The sequence below is a fragment of the Antechinus flavipes genome, chromosome 2, assembly GCF_016432865.1.
Source record: "Antechinus flavipes isolate AdamAnt ecotype Samford, QLD, Australia chromosome 2, AdamAnt_v2, whole genome shotgun sequence".
Classification (NCBI taxonomy): Eukaryota; Metazoa; Chordata; class Mammalia; order Dasyuromorphia; family Dasyuridae; genus Antechinus; species Antechinus flavipes.
Window position 1 is genome coordinate 329,288,805 of NC_067399.1, and position 17,099 is coordinate 329,305,903.

The 17,099-nt window shown below is 34.8% G+C and overlaps 1 protein-coding gene across 4 annotated transcripts in view; it reads left to right on the forward strand.

Moving 5' to 3' along the window:
- DAAM1 (dishevelled associated activator of morphogenesis 1) overlaps nucleotides 1–17,099 on the forward strand; it is a 207,286-nt gene that overhangs the window by 104,148 nt on the left and 86,039 nt on the right. For all 4 annotated transcript variants that reach the window (XM_051977752.1, XM_051977756.1, XM_051977753.1 and 1 more), the window contains exon 3: nucleotides 5,176–5,265. In XM_051977752.1, the coding sequence (XP_051833712.1) occupies nucleotides 5,176–5,265 (90 nt within the window). The remainder of the gene's footprint in view (nucleotides 1–5,175; nucleotides 5,266–17,099) is intronic.

Genomic DNA, 17,099 nt, shown 5'->3' on the forward strand with positions numbered 1-17,099 from the left:
AAACAAAAAAACCTTTTTGTTTTGGGTAAGACTGAAAAAATTGCATAAGAGTGAGCAGGTACTCACTCTTATTCTAAGCTTACCTATTAATATTAAAGAACACCAGTATTTTTGTTTTGGCCACCCAAGTTTATAACACATTATTATCTTCTACTATCTAGTCAGGAGATAAATCTTGTTATTTTCTACCTCTCCATCTTTGCCATCTATCTCCATCTCTACTCACCAGCCTTCACTATATTTTTAATCACCTCTTGTTTGAACTAATACAGTAGTTGTTTCAAGCCTCTCTGCTTTCTAATCTGCCTTTCACATAGCTGCCTACATGGCTTTCCTAAAACTCAGTCCTGATGATATAATTCCCCATTCAGCAAATTCTACTGACTCCCTGTTAACTCTAGGACCAAATACCAATTCATATTTATTGCATTCCTTAAAAAATTTGATTTCTGTGGAAATGTTATATACATAAGGATTAGCATAGTATTTAATGCATATACATTCAGAATGAAGTAAATGTGGGGGGAACATATTTTTTAAAATGGATTAAAATGCATGATTTTTAAAAGTTCAAAGCCTAATGCCCTAATTTAATGTAGATTATAATTCTTTCATGCTATTGGAATAGATTTGATTCAGACAAGTATCTTGGTAGTTCTTGCTTGATGTTAGGATGAAATTACACTTGTAATTGCAGGTCATTTACTAGTTAGCAAAGGGATGTTTCATTAACCCTAATATAGAAAACACAAAGTAAATATAGAGTAGCTCCTAGGTCAGGTCCCCCTCACCTCCATATGAAAAGTAGTGTGGTAAGCAAGGCAGGCTGCTATGATTTTCTGGTCTTGGAACTTCTATCAGATTTTAAGGGTACAAACTTCTATGCATGGTTTTGTTTTTTTCCTATGCCCTTGGGTGATACTATGAGAAAACTTTATCAAGGGCGATTCAGTTTGAGCCTTGACTCAATCCTACTTCCCACTTATCCAGTTTTATCATCTTTTAGGAAAAATATAGCCTAACCTTAATTGGGGGTAGAAGAGGGAGGGATAGGATGATCCTATCACACATATATTAATCTTGAATTACTATGACTTTAAAAATTCATTGCCTTCTTGTTCTGCTTCTCTCCAAGCTTAGCTAGGTCTGGCCATATATGAAAGATTGTGTGATTCTCTCTCAAGTTGGCATAGGTCCTTTCAGAATCTTTGTCCTGCTGACAGCTTTTTAATTTTATTTTCAATTCCACATTCTTTCTCTTCTTCCAACCCTTCTTGTGCCCATTGAAAAGACAAGAAATTTGATTCCCATTTATTTATATGCATATGCATATGTGTATGTTCATATACACATGAACATAAGTCATAAGAAACATTTCAATTTCTTGGGGAATAAAAGGCAAGAAAAATAAAGGGAAAAAATGTATTTAGTTTGTATTCTGAGTCTATTAGTTCTCTGAGATGAATAGTTTTTATATTATGAATCCTTTGGGATTGTAGTGATTCATTATATCGATCAGAATTGTCTTTCATAGTTGGTTGTCCCTACATTTTTGTTGTTACCATGTAGATTGTTCTCCTGGTTCTGCTTATTTCATTTTTCGCCAGTTTCCAAGTTTTTCTGAAACCATGCCCTTCATTGGCAAAGCCTTCAAAACATAATATGGTGTCAAAGGTTTTTCATAGAGTAAAAGGAATATAATTCAGTTATATTTTTTAATTGTAAGAAAGGCCTACATGAGGAAAAAAAAGAACCTTAAAAATCTCAAATTCAGCTGAAAGGAATGTCTAGGTATAGAGCAGTTTTCCTAATTTATTTTCATAGCACAAGCCCATTGTCCTTTAATTGGATTTAAAAAGATGTTTCAGGAAGAGCAGAATTAATACTGAGCCACAAGTAAATATGGGGTTATTTCTGCAAACCCCAAAGAGAGCTCTAGGAGCAGGCACAATGTCTCCCAAGATTAAAATGTTTGCGTGTAGTTAATAAACATAAGAGAGAAGTTATATTATCAAGGAGGTGATACCTTCTAGTCACCTACCATACAGAGAAAATTGAGAAAGAAAAAGGTTATACAAGGATTTAACTGATGATGTGAATATAGAGAAATTCAGTTAACTTCAATGTTATTTTTCAGCTGAGGATTTGATTACTTAACATTCAGATCAGGATTCACTTTTCTTTCTTAGTTTGAGAGATGACATTTTCCTGTTACTAATACGGTTACTATCTACTTTTATTCCTCAATACTGTCTGATTCCATCTCCTCCAATGAGTAAGCTCTCCACTTCTGAGAATACTTCTTAAGTTCAAACTGTCCCAACTGAATTTTTTATTTTCTTCCCTTCATTCTTTTAGACTTGAGAGAAAGAATGCATTTGTTATTTCCTCTGGGCAGGCACTGTGCTAAATCCTGGGAATACTAGAACAAGAAAACAAGATGGTTCCTACCCCCAATGAATTTAAATTCTAAAGGAGGAAAACAAAACACAAAGGGGACTTGAAAAGAGTTGGGGAATGGTGTATGGAAACTCTGGAGATGGAGTACTTGAAAGAAGTGGGTAATTGAGCTTAAAGTAGAAAGTGAGCATCTCAGCTCGACTTTTCCATGATATGGCAAATCTAGGCAGACATCATTATTTAATTGACCTTAGGGTTGAACTATCTCTCAAGGAAGTAGAGGTGGAACCACTGATATAGTAGTCAATCTTTATATTTTTCTTTTTTTTTTTGCTGGATCTTCAGCACAGATCTCAGTTTTTTTTTTTTTTTTTTTCCAAATACTGATAATCTTAATTGACTTTTCATCCCCTAAAATTAGGCTCAATAATTGAACAAATAAACTATGAGCATATGCTTATGGAGTACTGATGAGTATAAATATAATTCTTTGATATTCTTTTGGAATTATTTCAAAGAGAGTCCATTTTTAAAGAATAACTTTCAAGTTAGCTAATATTTATCTTTTTTTTCCCTTGTTTCCTTTGACTGATGATGAGGTAAATCTGATATGTTTTTATATATATAGTCAGCCAAAATAAACTAATGCAACTTGGACCACATTTGGGGAGGTACAGTGTCCAGAATATGGTATTGATACAATTTACTCTAACCTTGTCAAAACACATCTGGAGTATTATGTTTAGTTTTGGGTCTTCTGGTCTTAGAAAAGACACCATAAATTGATGAGTACCCAGAGGATGGTGACCAGGGAAACTAGTGGTAAGTTGTGACTAAAGTTGTATGTTTGAAATCAAGATGACCTGTTTTCATTTCCCACCCCAAACATTTACTAGATGTGTGACTATGAGCATATAACCTAAACTTTCCCTGTGTTTCAGTTGTCTCATCCTTTTTATGAGGAGGTAAGAACTACTGAGGTCTAAGTTCTCTTCTATGATCCCACAACCTGTTAATGAAGGGCTTTGAGTTTATCTTGTCAACCTGAGAGTGTTTAGTTGAAGGAACTGAGGTTATTAAATCTGCATATGACTGAGGTGGAGACTGAAAGATACATCCTAGTTGCCTTCAAGAATGTGAAGGTCTGTTGTAATGGAAGAGGATTAGATTTGTTTGTCCCTAAATGGTAGACTTGGTATCTCTAGAGTAATATTGCTGGGAAGAAGACTTAGGCTTGATATGAGGAAAACCAACCTTATCCACAAAAATGGAATGGGTTGCTCCAGGAAAAGGGAATTCCCTCTTACTAGACATCTTCCAGTAAAGATTGAGTGATTACATGCTTAATATGTTGCAAAGGATAGTCTTTAGGTATGGGTTGAATTAGGTAGCTTTTAAGATGCTTTCTAACTCAGATTCTGGAATCCCTAACGCTTACAGACTCCTTTAAGAGAGGAGACAAGAAAAAAAAGCCACTAATTACTATCAAAAATAGTCTATTAGTCAGCAAGCATTTATTAAGTCCTTACTGTGTGCCTGACAACTGCGCTACTAATTAGAGTGTTGAGAGTAAATAACAGTTGTGGATTTGTGGTAATTATATCACTTGTGTTCAGGTTTTCTTGGAGGGTTCATGGTAACGTTAAAGAACATTTCATATGGAACTTTTAGCCATGAAAGGGACTAAAAAAGTGTTTTTTGCATAAATGAGAGATTTATACTGTCAAAAGAAATAAACTTTTGCCACTATTACAGATGAATGCTTTAATACATAATAGGTGTAGAAAAAACAACTTTTTTGAATTAAAAATTGCTACTATATGTATATTTATATTACACATGTATATATTAGATAGATGTATGCATTATGCATATATATGTATTTTTTCAGATAGAATATATATGTAGCTTTTCAGACAGAATTTGAACAATTTGTGTCAGAAAAATAATTATAGTTCATATTTATATTTTGCTTACTATGTGGCAGGCACTATGCTAAGCACTTTATAATAATTGTAAAATTATTTGATCCTCATGACGACTATGGGCAATAGGTGGTGTTATCTTCATTTTGCAGATTAGGAAACCGAGGCAAAAAGGTTAAGTAACCAGAGTCATACTTGTTGTATTCTGTGACCATATTTGAATACAAAATCTTCCTCACTCCAGATCAGCATTTTAGTATAGTTTTTCTTTCCCGGGGGGGGGGAGGGTATGCTTTGGTGTATAATATAAAGACTTAAATTATTTTGTGAATGTACTTTGTGAATATGAATGATCAAATGAATGATAATTCACTTGTGTGGGCACAGTTTATTGTTAGAGGTAGAAGACCCAGGAGGGCAAGAACTATTTCATTTTTGTCTTTATGTTCTGGCACCTTGTTTATAATATGAGCTTAATAAAAGCTTTGTGGATGAAAATGAAGTAAACATGCTTGATAAGTTCTTTTTTCTTAAGAAGTATTATGAAAAGAATATTAGATTTTTGTGCTAGATAGAGAGCTGGGTTCAAAACCTACTTCTGACACATTATTTATCCTGGATAAGTCATTTAACTTCTAAATTCCTTAACAATATTATGGGATGAAAATAGTATCTATAATACCTCAAATGGTTTTTATGTGATCTGAATGGTAGAACATACCTAAAGTTCTTTTCAAGATTTAAATTACTGCATTTAAGTCTGGTTTTATGGAAAATTATTGATATTGTCTTAAATTTTTTTGGCTTGGAATTTAATATTTTGACCATTTGGCATGTCCTTTTTTTAAAGGATGAACTGGACCTTACAGACAAACACAGAGAAGCCATGTTTGCACTTCCAGCAGAGAAGAAATGGCAAATATATTGCAGCAAGAAAAAGGTAAGAGATGGATGTATTTCTAAAATATGACTTAGCTTATATAGAAATGGGTTTTGCATGATTGCACATGTAGAACCAATATCAAATAGCTTACCATCTTGGAAGGGATGGAAGAGAAGATGGAGAGAGAGAATTCAGAACTCAAAATTTAAAGAAAATGTTAAAATGTTAAAAATTGTTTTTATATGTAATTGGGAAAAAAATAAAATGAGTTAGAATTCTTAAATCTCTTTCATTTAGCACTTTACCAGAAGCAGTTCTTCATATTAAAAGTCGCATGAAAGTATCTGACCTACTCATGAATTTACCATTATAATAGTATTCTTCTCTCTTTTCAATTATCCTTTACTGATCTCAGACTAATGATTGAATCTTCTCCTTAACTTTTGAAGTATGAAGTGGGGGAAAATAATTTTGCTACTCTTGATTTCAGTTTCATTCTCTATAAAATGAGGGGTTGAAGTAAAACAGGAATGTTTAACTTTTTTGTATGTGTGATGGGCCCTGTTATTGTGATGAAGCCTGGACCTCTCCTCAAAATATTGCTATTTTTAAGTCAAAATTTTAAAAAGTGGTAACATTCAGTGAGAGGTTAATGAAAATGAAGATATAAATATTTTTCCCTATCTGAGTTCACAGATCCCTTGAAATCTATTCATGGAAACCCTGGCTAAAAAATCCCTGAATTAGATGATCTTTATGGTCTCTCCAACTTCTTCCCTCTATTAAAAAAAATAAAAAACAAGCAACCAAAAACCTTCTATACACCTCTATGGATTTGCCTACCTTTTGTAAATGTAAATATACACAGTTGGTTTTTTTTTTTTTTTTTTTAAAGAATCCTTCTTTTCTCCTTTGTCTCTCTCCTTTCCTCTTCCCAACAAAAATTTCTCCTCCTTCCCCACCCACCATTTTCCTATTCCTGGTATTAATCTTAGTATTGGCTGCCAATTCTTTTCAACTACCATTCCTACCTCCTGCTATGTAAAAGACCTCATCTAAGAGAATGAATCTGAAAGAGTTCAAACTAGGAAAACTGTGATTAAAAAAAAAAATTAGCAAGATAGAGCTTTAGAGATTGCTGGAGTATTACAATACCCTACCAGTGCTAGGATTTTACTATGTCAAGTGAAGCTATTACCTCTCTCTTGGTTATATATCCTTTTACCTTTGCAGAATATTTTTAATATAGAAATATTTTCAATATAAAAATGAAAAGTAAAAAAGCACAATTTTTAACTGAATTGAAACAATTTGTTTAAAAACTATATGTTTGAAGACTTTTGGCAATTGAAAATGAAACTATAGATGTATTAGCTCATTCCTGTCTCTGTTTGCTCCTTGACAGTGTCAGACCAAATTGGAATCTTTAAATTGTCTAACCCATTCAATCAATAAAATTTTAATCTGATCTCCTTCTCTTATTAACTATATGTGTGGCAGTTCTTCTTATCATACATATCCAACTACTCAGCAATTCTATTTCAATGAATTGATTGCCTTAATTGATGAATTTGATGTTCCATGCATATTATCAAAAATAAATTTCAAGAATAAAAGGGAGGTATATGATATTTGAGTAGTTTCATTATTAAAAGTAGAGTTTCATTAAGTTTATTAAAAACTTGTGGCTTACATGCTTAATAATGCTTGTTGAGTTATATTGTATGCACAAAATATCTCCTATTCACTGTGCTATGGTTTTTTTTCCCTTACACTTAATGAAGTTTGAAATCAAGAATTGGCAAGGTAATAGGAAAGGGCAGAAAACAGGAGCAGATAACTGAGAGAAGGGAAAATTTCCTTCTTCCCTTTTTTTTTTTTTTTAATTACACCCGTGACAATAATTGAAAGTTAATCATGGAAACTACTGACCTTCACATGAGAAAAAGCAGCCTCTGGAGGATAATGACCTCAGACCAACAGCTGCTGCCCATTTTTCAACTTGCCAGTTTACAGTTTCCCATTGTAGTGTTCCATTTCATGTGTTGGTGATGGGGAATGCTTTTTAGCAAGAAAAGTGGATACGGACACTAGCTACTGAGTTCCATCTCTTGAAAAATGAGTCAGTGTTACTGGTAAGAAGCCAGTTTTCACTAGATATCTTGGAATGCAGAGATTCCTACTATCTAACAACTCCTTATTCCATCAGCTTGGATTTGATATGTAATTTGGAAGACAATAAAAGAGGTCATTTAAGTCCTTTGGGGAGTCACATGAGACTCATGGATCTGCCTTATAACTTATAACATCACTTATAAGTGGATGTTAGCTGGTTGACTAAAAGGATATTTATGGTTAAAAACATTCAGATTAATACAAATAAACTATTCTTTATGATATTTAATTTAGATGTATTTGAAGCAAACCAGGATGGATAGAGAATGCTTAACTAGAGCTCCTCATGAAGCTTTTGATATTTGTTTCCCCAATGTGGTTCCATGGTCTTCAGAAAGAGTTGCAAGTCTTATATTTGTCAGTCATATACTAAAAAGAAAACCTCCTAATTGGAAAATTATGAATTTAGAGACCCTTCAAACCAAGCTTATCATAAGCAAGTTGAATTAAGTAAATATTTTATTTTGTGAGTAAATTTATGAAATCACAGATTTCTCAATCTTTTAAGATTAAGAACTGGAGAATTATGGAAATTCTCACACATACTGAACATGTGAAGTAAGTTATTAGCTATGCCAAGGAAAACATACAATATGTGTTGGTGATAAGCAAAAATTCTAAGACAAAAAAAAAAAAGTGAACAGAAATTATATGGATAAATAAAACCGCCAGTACTTCAAACCCTTAGACCCCAGCACAAGAAATTTGGGAAATGTCCTCTGTGACCCAGTTGCAGAGTTCAACTTTAAAACACAAAATAAACTAAAAATTTATCCACAAAAAAACCAAAAAAACAAAAAAGAGTCCTGATCATGGAAAGCTATTATGGTGATAGGGAAGATCAAAACACAAACTTAGAGGAATAAAACAATGTCTAAATACCTACATGTGAAGCCCCAAAGAGACATGTGAATTGGTCTCAAGCCCCAAAAGCTTTCTTGGAAAAATTCAGAAAGGATTTTAAAAATCAAATAGGAGAGAGAAAAGAAAAATTACCGGGGGAAATGAGAGTTTCACAAGAAAGAATCAGTAGCTTGGAAAAGGAAGGATAAAAATTGACTAAAAAAAAATTCCTTAAATAGTATAATTGGGCGAATGGAAGCTAATGTCTCTTTGAGATATCAAGAATTAAACAAAATGAAAAGAATGAAAAAAAAAAGAAAATCTAAAACACCTCATTGGAATAATTGATCTGGAAAATAAATCCTAGAAAGATAATTTGACAATTATTGGGCTACCTGAAAGCCATGAATTGGAAAAAAAAAAAAGAGCCTGGACACCATCTTTCAAGAAATTATCAATGAAAACTTCCCTGTTATCCTAGAACCAGAAGGTAAAATATGAAAGGCCTTTTTGAGTAACACAAACAGAGAGAAACATACAGGAGAGATTCAGACAGACAGACACAGAAATACATTTTTATGACTTTGAAGGCCTTTATCTGTAAATGTTAATGGTATAGGTAACTGGTATCTTTCATAGGGCGTTCACTGACAATATTATAACTTTCTTAAAAATTATAACACTGTACTATTGGGCTTATATCCCAAAGAGATCTTAAAGAAAGGAAATGGACCCGTATATGCAAAAAAAAAAAAAAAAAATTGTGGCAGCCCTTTTTGTAGTGGCTAGAAACTGAAAATTGAATGGATGCCCATCAATTGGAGAATAGTTGAATAAATTGTAATATATGAATGTTATAGAATATTATTGTTTTATAAGAAATGACCAGCAGCATGATTTCAGAGAGGCCTGGAGAGACTTACCTGAACTGATGGTAAGTGAAATGAGCACAACCAGGACATCATTATACATTTCAACAACAAGATTATATGAGAATCAATTTTGATGGATGTGGTTATCTTCAACAATGAGATGATTCAAATCAGTTCCACTTGTTCAGTAATGAAGAGAGCCACCTACACCCAGTGAAAGAACATTAGGAAATGAATGTGGACTACAGCATAGCATTTCCATTCCTTCTATTGTCTGCTTGCATTTTTGTTTTCCTTGTCAGGTTATTTTTACCTTTTTTCTAAATCTGATTTTTCTTGTGCAGCAATATCATTGTATAAATATGTATACATATTTTGGATTTAACATATACTTTAACATATTTAACATGTATTGATCTACCTACCATCTAGGGGAGGGTGTGGTGGGGAGGAGGGGAAAAGTTGGGACAGAAGGTTTTTCAAGGGTCATTATTGAAAAATTACCCAGCATATATTTTGTAAATAAAAAGTTATAATAATAAAAAAAAAAGTTGTAACACTGTACCTTGACCCTGTATGTTGTTATAGTGATGCCATTTTGGTCCTCTTTGAAAATGGGACAATAACCATTATAACTTTCTTAGAGAGGTCCAGAAAATGTTCTGTCTATATGACTGTAGTTGGTTTTTTAAAAGGAAATATTTGTGGTTCTTATCTTTAAAAGTAATTCACTTTTAAAAAAGTTTCCAATCACAACATACTCTTTTGTTTAAGGAAGCTTTTTCCCAGCCTGAAGCCAGAAACTGCATCTGTTAACAATCTTGGATTTTAAACCAAAGTTTTTCAAACAATGAATTGTCTAACAATGAAAGGTATTTTCAGCTCTATTTGCTCATTATCAATGTGATTTTTATTTAAGATGGTGATGTACAGGGTTATGGAGAAATTGTCTCATGTAAAGCTCAGCAAATATCTCAGGTTGACCCTAAAAAGACCAAGGGTAAAGAAAATCCAAAAGATCAGAATTAAACTTCTCTGTCCAGTCTGGATCTGCACAAAAAGAAATCCAGAAGCCAGCAGAGGTGGGTAGAAGGGTCAAGGCATCTAAAGTTAAGTAAACCAGGCAGAAATGGAAAGAGGAACCACAGGAAAGCTAGTAAGGGACTATGGTTAAAAGGGTTGGCCAAGGTAGGGAGGGAACTGAGCCACAGAAATCTGGATGAACTCCTACAAATGAACCTGAAACCAATTATGTAATGCTTTGAGCAGAGTTGCAAGCCATCATAAGCACCAGTAATGGGAGACCTGAAGCTAAATTTTAATTTTTGACCTGTTGAAACAGAAGTAAGGATACCAACAGCCCCTTACAAAGCACTGCATAGGGACATAAGGTATGGCTGTATTACTTAGACGACTGGGATTCATAAGAGAAGATGGCAAACCTTGCACCTGACAGCCAGTTCTGGAGATGCAGAGATGGGGTCCTAGAAAAATAATGGAGGGAAGAGACTTGAAACCAGCATCACACTGAGCTCTGTAAAGCCTTCAGCAGGGAATGGAACCAACTCTAGATTGGGGATCATAGAAAGAGATGAAAATAGAATCCTGTTGAGGACAGAGACCTGCAGTGTACCATCTGGATACTGAACAGAAGCTAGGCATTGAAGCAGAGAGTAGGACCCAGCCATCTCATCTAAATTGGCAGTGGCAAAAGTGTCCATACTTTAGAGGTGATAGAACTGAACTACCCCATGCAAATGTGTTAATCCTAACACAAAAATCCTAAACCTAGAATCAAGGCTGAAAATAGGAGTAAAAAGAAGAAAAAGTTCACCAAACACAGTGAAGAAGTACTGTGGATTAAAAGAAAACCCAAGAGATAAACTCAGAAAAAGGGAGTAATTGTCTAACAACTATAAGCAAAACCTCAGTTGATATCAGTTAACAAAACCTAGTCAATAATGTGACTCTGTGTCAATATAGAGGAATTGAGGGAGTAGACAGCAGGAGTAATTTAAGATTGAAATTTAGTGAGAAGGTATAAACTGAGATAACAGTGGGAAAGGATTTTAGAATAGAAGATATTATAAAGTTGAAGGGATTAACAATAGAAAGCGAAGGAAAGGGAATAACCATGTATTAAGCACTTATTATATGTCAGGTACTAAGTGAAATTAAATATATCACAAGTAAGTAAATCAAATTATATGTTATACATATTAAATTAATGTACAAGTTAAGTATTATACACATATAAATTAAATATAACATTCATATGTAGTTAAATATCTCAAATACTGTTGAGCTTCATAAGATTTCTGTAAGGGATGTGATGTTATTATTATCATTCCCATTTTATAGTTGAGGAAACTGAGGTAGACAGGTTATATGATTTGTCCAGAATCACTAGCTAGTAAGGTCAAATTTGAATTCAAGTTTTCCTGACTGCAGGCCCAAGCAAGCCCAAGCAACACTCTGTCCCCCATATACCTATGTAACTGTTAAGAGACTCTTCATATTCACTTGAATCTGTTTGAAGGTGCTTTCAAAAACTGGATTTTTCCCTCCTTTCTGCTGCCAAGTTCATGTTTGGTCTCAGCTAAATTAAACCATTTTCAAGAATCCTTTCCAACCATTTCCACAGATTAGCTGTCCTGATTGTCATGAAGTGCTTACAGCTTGAGAGCAGTTTTACTTGCAGGCATTTGCATAGGGCACCACAGTCAGCAATGATAGTGGGAGATAGCCAGTGAGACCAGGGAAAGGTTCATTCACTTTTTAATCTGCTGCCTCCTCTTTTGTTGCATTTTTCAAACTTCTCAGTCAGATCCCTTTCTAAAAAAGAAATCTCTCTGTAACTTTGGATGAGAGATTAAGATTGTGTCCCAAACAGTCCCAAACATGTTCTTCCAGCTGCTGGAGTCAAGAGGCACTCCTGTGTGAAAGGGGGTTGGGAAGCAGTTTTGTCAGAAACAAGATTTAAAGGAATACTTGTGAAAGTATTGAATTAAAGACAAAAGAACCAATTCTGTTTTCCATGCTCTTGCCAAGCAGACCAGCTGGTTAGTGGGAATGGAAGAGGAGATAAATCCTATATTACAATTGTTCCCAAGATCCAAGTGACTTCCTGTAGGAAGACTTTGGGAAGGGATTGACAGACTAGTTCTCTGTAAGAAAGATCTTTGAAAGATAAAGTTTATCAAATAACTAAGTATCTGAGTCAGACTAGTACTATAAGATGTTTGCTTCTCTTTTATCTGTTGTTCAATTGTCTTTCAGTTATATCCAACTTCTCATGACCCCATTAGTGATAGTGGTATTGTTTTTGTCAAGGCAATTGTGGTTAAGTGATTTGCTCAGATAGCAGTATATATAGTAGTAGATAGATAGTTAAGTATATGAGGTCACAGTTGAACTCAGGTCCTCCTGACTTCAGGACCAGTGTCCTATCCACTGTCCCTACTTGTTGTTTTTGTTGTTGTTTTGGCAAAGATTCTGGAGTGGTTTGCCATTTCCTTCTCCAACTCCTTTTATACATTTGGAACTAAGGTAAATAAGGCTAATTGATTTGTCCAGAGTCAATAATATTGTTAATAAATGCCTAAGACTTGATCTCTTGGGAAGATGAGTCTTTCTCTCAACCCTCTATCCATTGTACTACCTAGCTGCTATTTCCCAAGAATTGTCTAAATTTGGGGCAGCTACGTGGCACAGTGGAATGGAGCACCGGCCGTGAAGTCAGGAGGATCTGAGTTCAAAACTGGCCTCAGACACTTAACACTTCCTAGCTGTGTAATCATGGGCAAGTCAATTAATCCCAACTGCCTCAGCAAAAAATAAATAAATTAAATTAAATTAAAAATTAAATACAGAGAATCTGAGTGCTGAAAAAATCCACCTCCCATTTTATAGATGCAAAAATGAAGGCTTATATATGTAAAATGCTCATGTTTACATAGTAAGTTAGAGAAAGACAGAAAGATTATTAATTCCTTCAAATTTTCTGCCTCCCAGGATCGAGAATCAACCTTTCTTGATTCCTTCAATTTTCTGCTTTCCTTAGAGGCCAATTGTTAGTCTCCAAACCCAGATGTGAGAAATGCAGGGTCATTTTTTTCCACAGTTATGAAAATTAAATTAAAGAAATGAAACTTAAATTAAAAAAGTGAAATCCACAAGGACATCAAGAAATGACCAAAGGTGGAATTTATCTTCTCCCAAAAGAATGTAAGCTCCTTGGGGGCAGGGCTTGACTTTTGTGTTCAGAGGTGGTAGCTTGAGATTAGAAAAGAATCTTTTGTTCTCTATCCTTACCCCTCCTCTCTTACCTCTCCCTGTTCTAAAATGGAAACTTCTTTGGGGGAAGGGACTGGCTATGTAATGAGGGGTAAAGATTTATGTCCTGTAACTTCTGTAACATCCAATTAATGGGGAATCAGGGGAGGAACTTATGCTTCAGGAAAGGAAATAAAGAGCCTCCTTTGGAGTTTAAAAGGAGTGTCTCTTCACCTAGGCACTCATTCTTGCAAGAATGTAAAATAAATCTTTGCTGCATTCATCAGTAAGTCAGTGGAGTTCTTGGTGAGCTATTTTGTTTATTACACAGAGAAGGAAACACTTAGAGGAAACACACCTTAAGCATTTTGGTGTGTCTCTGGGTCTCAGTTTCCTCATCTGTAAATAAAGAGGTTGAACTGGATGACTTCTAAGGTCTCTAGGCCTGTTTTCTGCTACAGTTCTCACATAGGACATGTAGGAACTTTCTTGGGCAAGTTGTAAATAGGATTAGTGGCATTTAAGAGATGAAAACCGTAAGGAAAGGCCAACTGAGTGGAAACTGCTGTTTTTTGGGGAAAGAAGGTTACAAGGTCATTGATTTAAGTTTTCAAATATATAAGCAGGTATTGATTGATAATAGTAATCAATTGTTCTCCAACTTTACTTATAGAATAAGAAGAGTCAGTCTTGAATGGGACTGATTGGATGAAGTATTTCTCAGTATTGAGACTAAGTCACATGATTCCTATTCCCAGAGCTGAGAGATCAGGCCTTGGACTCTGGGTCCAAGAAGGAGCCGGGAAGTCACATGATCTCTAAAAAGTCAGACAGGAAGTGACAAGAAGTGACATGACCTGTGGGAAGCAGACCACATTGGTGACCATTGGTCAAGTATGGTTACGACCTTTTAGTCTATCTAATGAAAAGGCCTGGGTCTTTTCCTATTTAACTGGATATTCTACTTCCAGCTGATCAGGTTCACAAGCACATGGAGGTAGCTGGGTTGGCTCCAAGGTGTGTGTCTGGACCCCTCCCTGCAGGGACTAAATAAATGCTTTCTCTTTGTACCTACCTGAAGATGTCTCTGTTTGGGAAAGGGGTTCAAGTACTCATCTCCCACAGCCTTAAATTACAAAATGAGGATTTTTTAAAAGAATTTCCTGATTCTTGGATGGACAAGTAGGTTATCAAGGGAAGTGGTAATATCTCATTCCTGATCTTCTCTCCTCCCCACCCTCCCTTACCCTCACCTCCAAGTAAACCCATTTTCTTGTCAACAGAAAGTTTTAATAGTCTTTGTTATTTTCATGAATTCAGTATCCCAGCAGGGATAAACCCGGGTGGGGTGGGGGGAGTAGATAAATGAATTATGCCCCTACTCTCAGAATTCAAGCATTAATAAAGTAATAGAAGTCGATAGGATACATACAGATACAAAATACACATTCACATACAACTGATTTTATTTTATCTTTTTGTCAGAGAATATGGATGTCTACTGACCAAGTTACCTGTCATGCAAATGATAGGTTATTGGAAGTGTCCTAATGTTTTAAGTAGAAGAAAAACCCTTCTTTAATTAGGGGATGTTGAATGAGATGGAGAGAACAACAAGGAAATGAAAACATTTTCAGATGATTTTATACACACACACACACACACACACACACACACACACACACACACACTTTTTTTTATTGTTGTTTGTTTTAATTAGCATCCAATCTCCACTCCTTCCAAATGAGCAAAAATACCTCATTCCCTGCTTTGGTGAAGTTCAAAATAAAGAAGACTGGTTTGTGAAGCTGTGTCATACCATTTATCATCTGTTTTGGCAGTAACTGTGTGATTATTTTGATCTCAGACCTGATGAAAGTTCCAGGATAGCCTGCAAACTTTCTACAAAAGCATATTAAAACCTTATTCCAGCTTTCACGGCATTTTTCTCCTCCTCATGAATAGAAGGAACTCAATTTAGAACTCACGATTCTTTCATTTTATTTCAAAGGCCAGTGCTATAAAAATAAGTATCCAGTGTTTTTGGAGAATGTGCCCATCAGTTGTTCCTGATATATTATGTATTTCCCTCTTCTCTGATTGCTGTGTATTCTAGGTCCTAGGTATTAAAGTAAAAAGAACTCTACAATTCTTTGTCTTCATACCACTTCTTAAAGATAAAGAAACGAGGACACATAACATTGCTTTCTTAAGGTTATCATGCTAGTAATGGAATGAAGATTCAATCTTGGGTCCTCTGATTTCAAATCTAGCATTCTTTTTTACTTTATTTATTTATTTTTGTTTTTTTGACTTGTTTCTCCCAAGTTCTTAAACTGTCTGAGGGCTATACTTTGGTCTCTTTTATAGTAATAGTCATGTGAAAATATTTGGGTGCTATAAATGTTTGCCTAGCGAGATTAGAAGACATGCATCTTCTGGAACAAAGATAGACTTATGAATCTTTTAGGCTTATCCACAGGGTAACTTTATTTATTTTTTTTTAATTAAAGCTTTTTATTTACAAAACATATGCATGGGTAATTTTTCAACATTGATCCTTGCAAAACTTTACATTTCAAAATTTTCCCTTCTTTCCCCTACCCCCCCCCCCATGGCAGGTAGTCCAACACATGTTAAATATGTTAAAATATATGATAAATCCAGTTATCTTGTTGCACAAGAAAAATTGGATCTAGAAAGAAAAAAAAAAACCTGAGAAGGAAAACAAAATGCAAGCAAAGATCAACAGAAAGTGTGAAAATGCTATGTTGTGGTCCACTTTTAATTCCTACAGGCCTCTCTTTGGGTGTATGTGGCTTTCTTCATCACTGAACAATTGGAACTGGTTTAAATCATCTCATTGTTGAAGAGAGCCATGTCCATCAGAATTGATCATCATATAGTCTTCTTGTTGCTGTGTATAATGATGTCCTGGTTCTGCTCATTTCACTTAGCATCAGTTCATGTAAGTCTCTCCAGGTCTCTCTGAAATCATCCTGTTGGTTGGGTAACTTTAAAAAGGTTTTCTGATTATTGTTGTTAATGTTTTTACCAGCAATGGCTAACAATTACATAGTACCATAAACTTTTCAGAGGAGTTGACAAATATTCTCTCAATTGATCCTCACAATAACCTTCAGAAGAAAGTGCTAGGTATTATTCCCATTTTTGTGGATGAGGAAACTCAGAAAACTGAAATTGTCTTTACCCAGGGGTCACATAGCTAGTAAGTGTCAAGGCCAAATTTAAAATCAAGACTTCCTACTCTGGGATAAATTCTTTATCCAGTAGGCTACCCAGCTTTCTTTCACTAATTAACTGGTAAAGGTGGAGACTTTTCTTCTACATAGTTGGTGGCAGAGGGAAGAAATTAGTAAGAAACTGGACATCCTGGAAAAAACTCTGGAGCTTTCTATTTGTCTTAAGTGCTACAATGTCCCTATCATCTCTTTCTCAGAATCATATACTCCTGAATCATATACACAAAAGAGAAAATCACCTCCAGAAATAATCTATTTAGAATAGACTTGGCACAAGGTTCCTGTATCTCACCCTTTTCTCCATGTATAGCTAACTGTAGTAATGTGCTTTATGAAAATATTTTCCTTAAAAAAATTTGGTGTAAGTAACAGTTTGGGAGGAAGTACTAAGCAACACTGGCATTTTCCAGTGATGACAAAAGCCATAGAAATTATGGGAAAACCCATGAAGAAGATAGAAGCT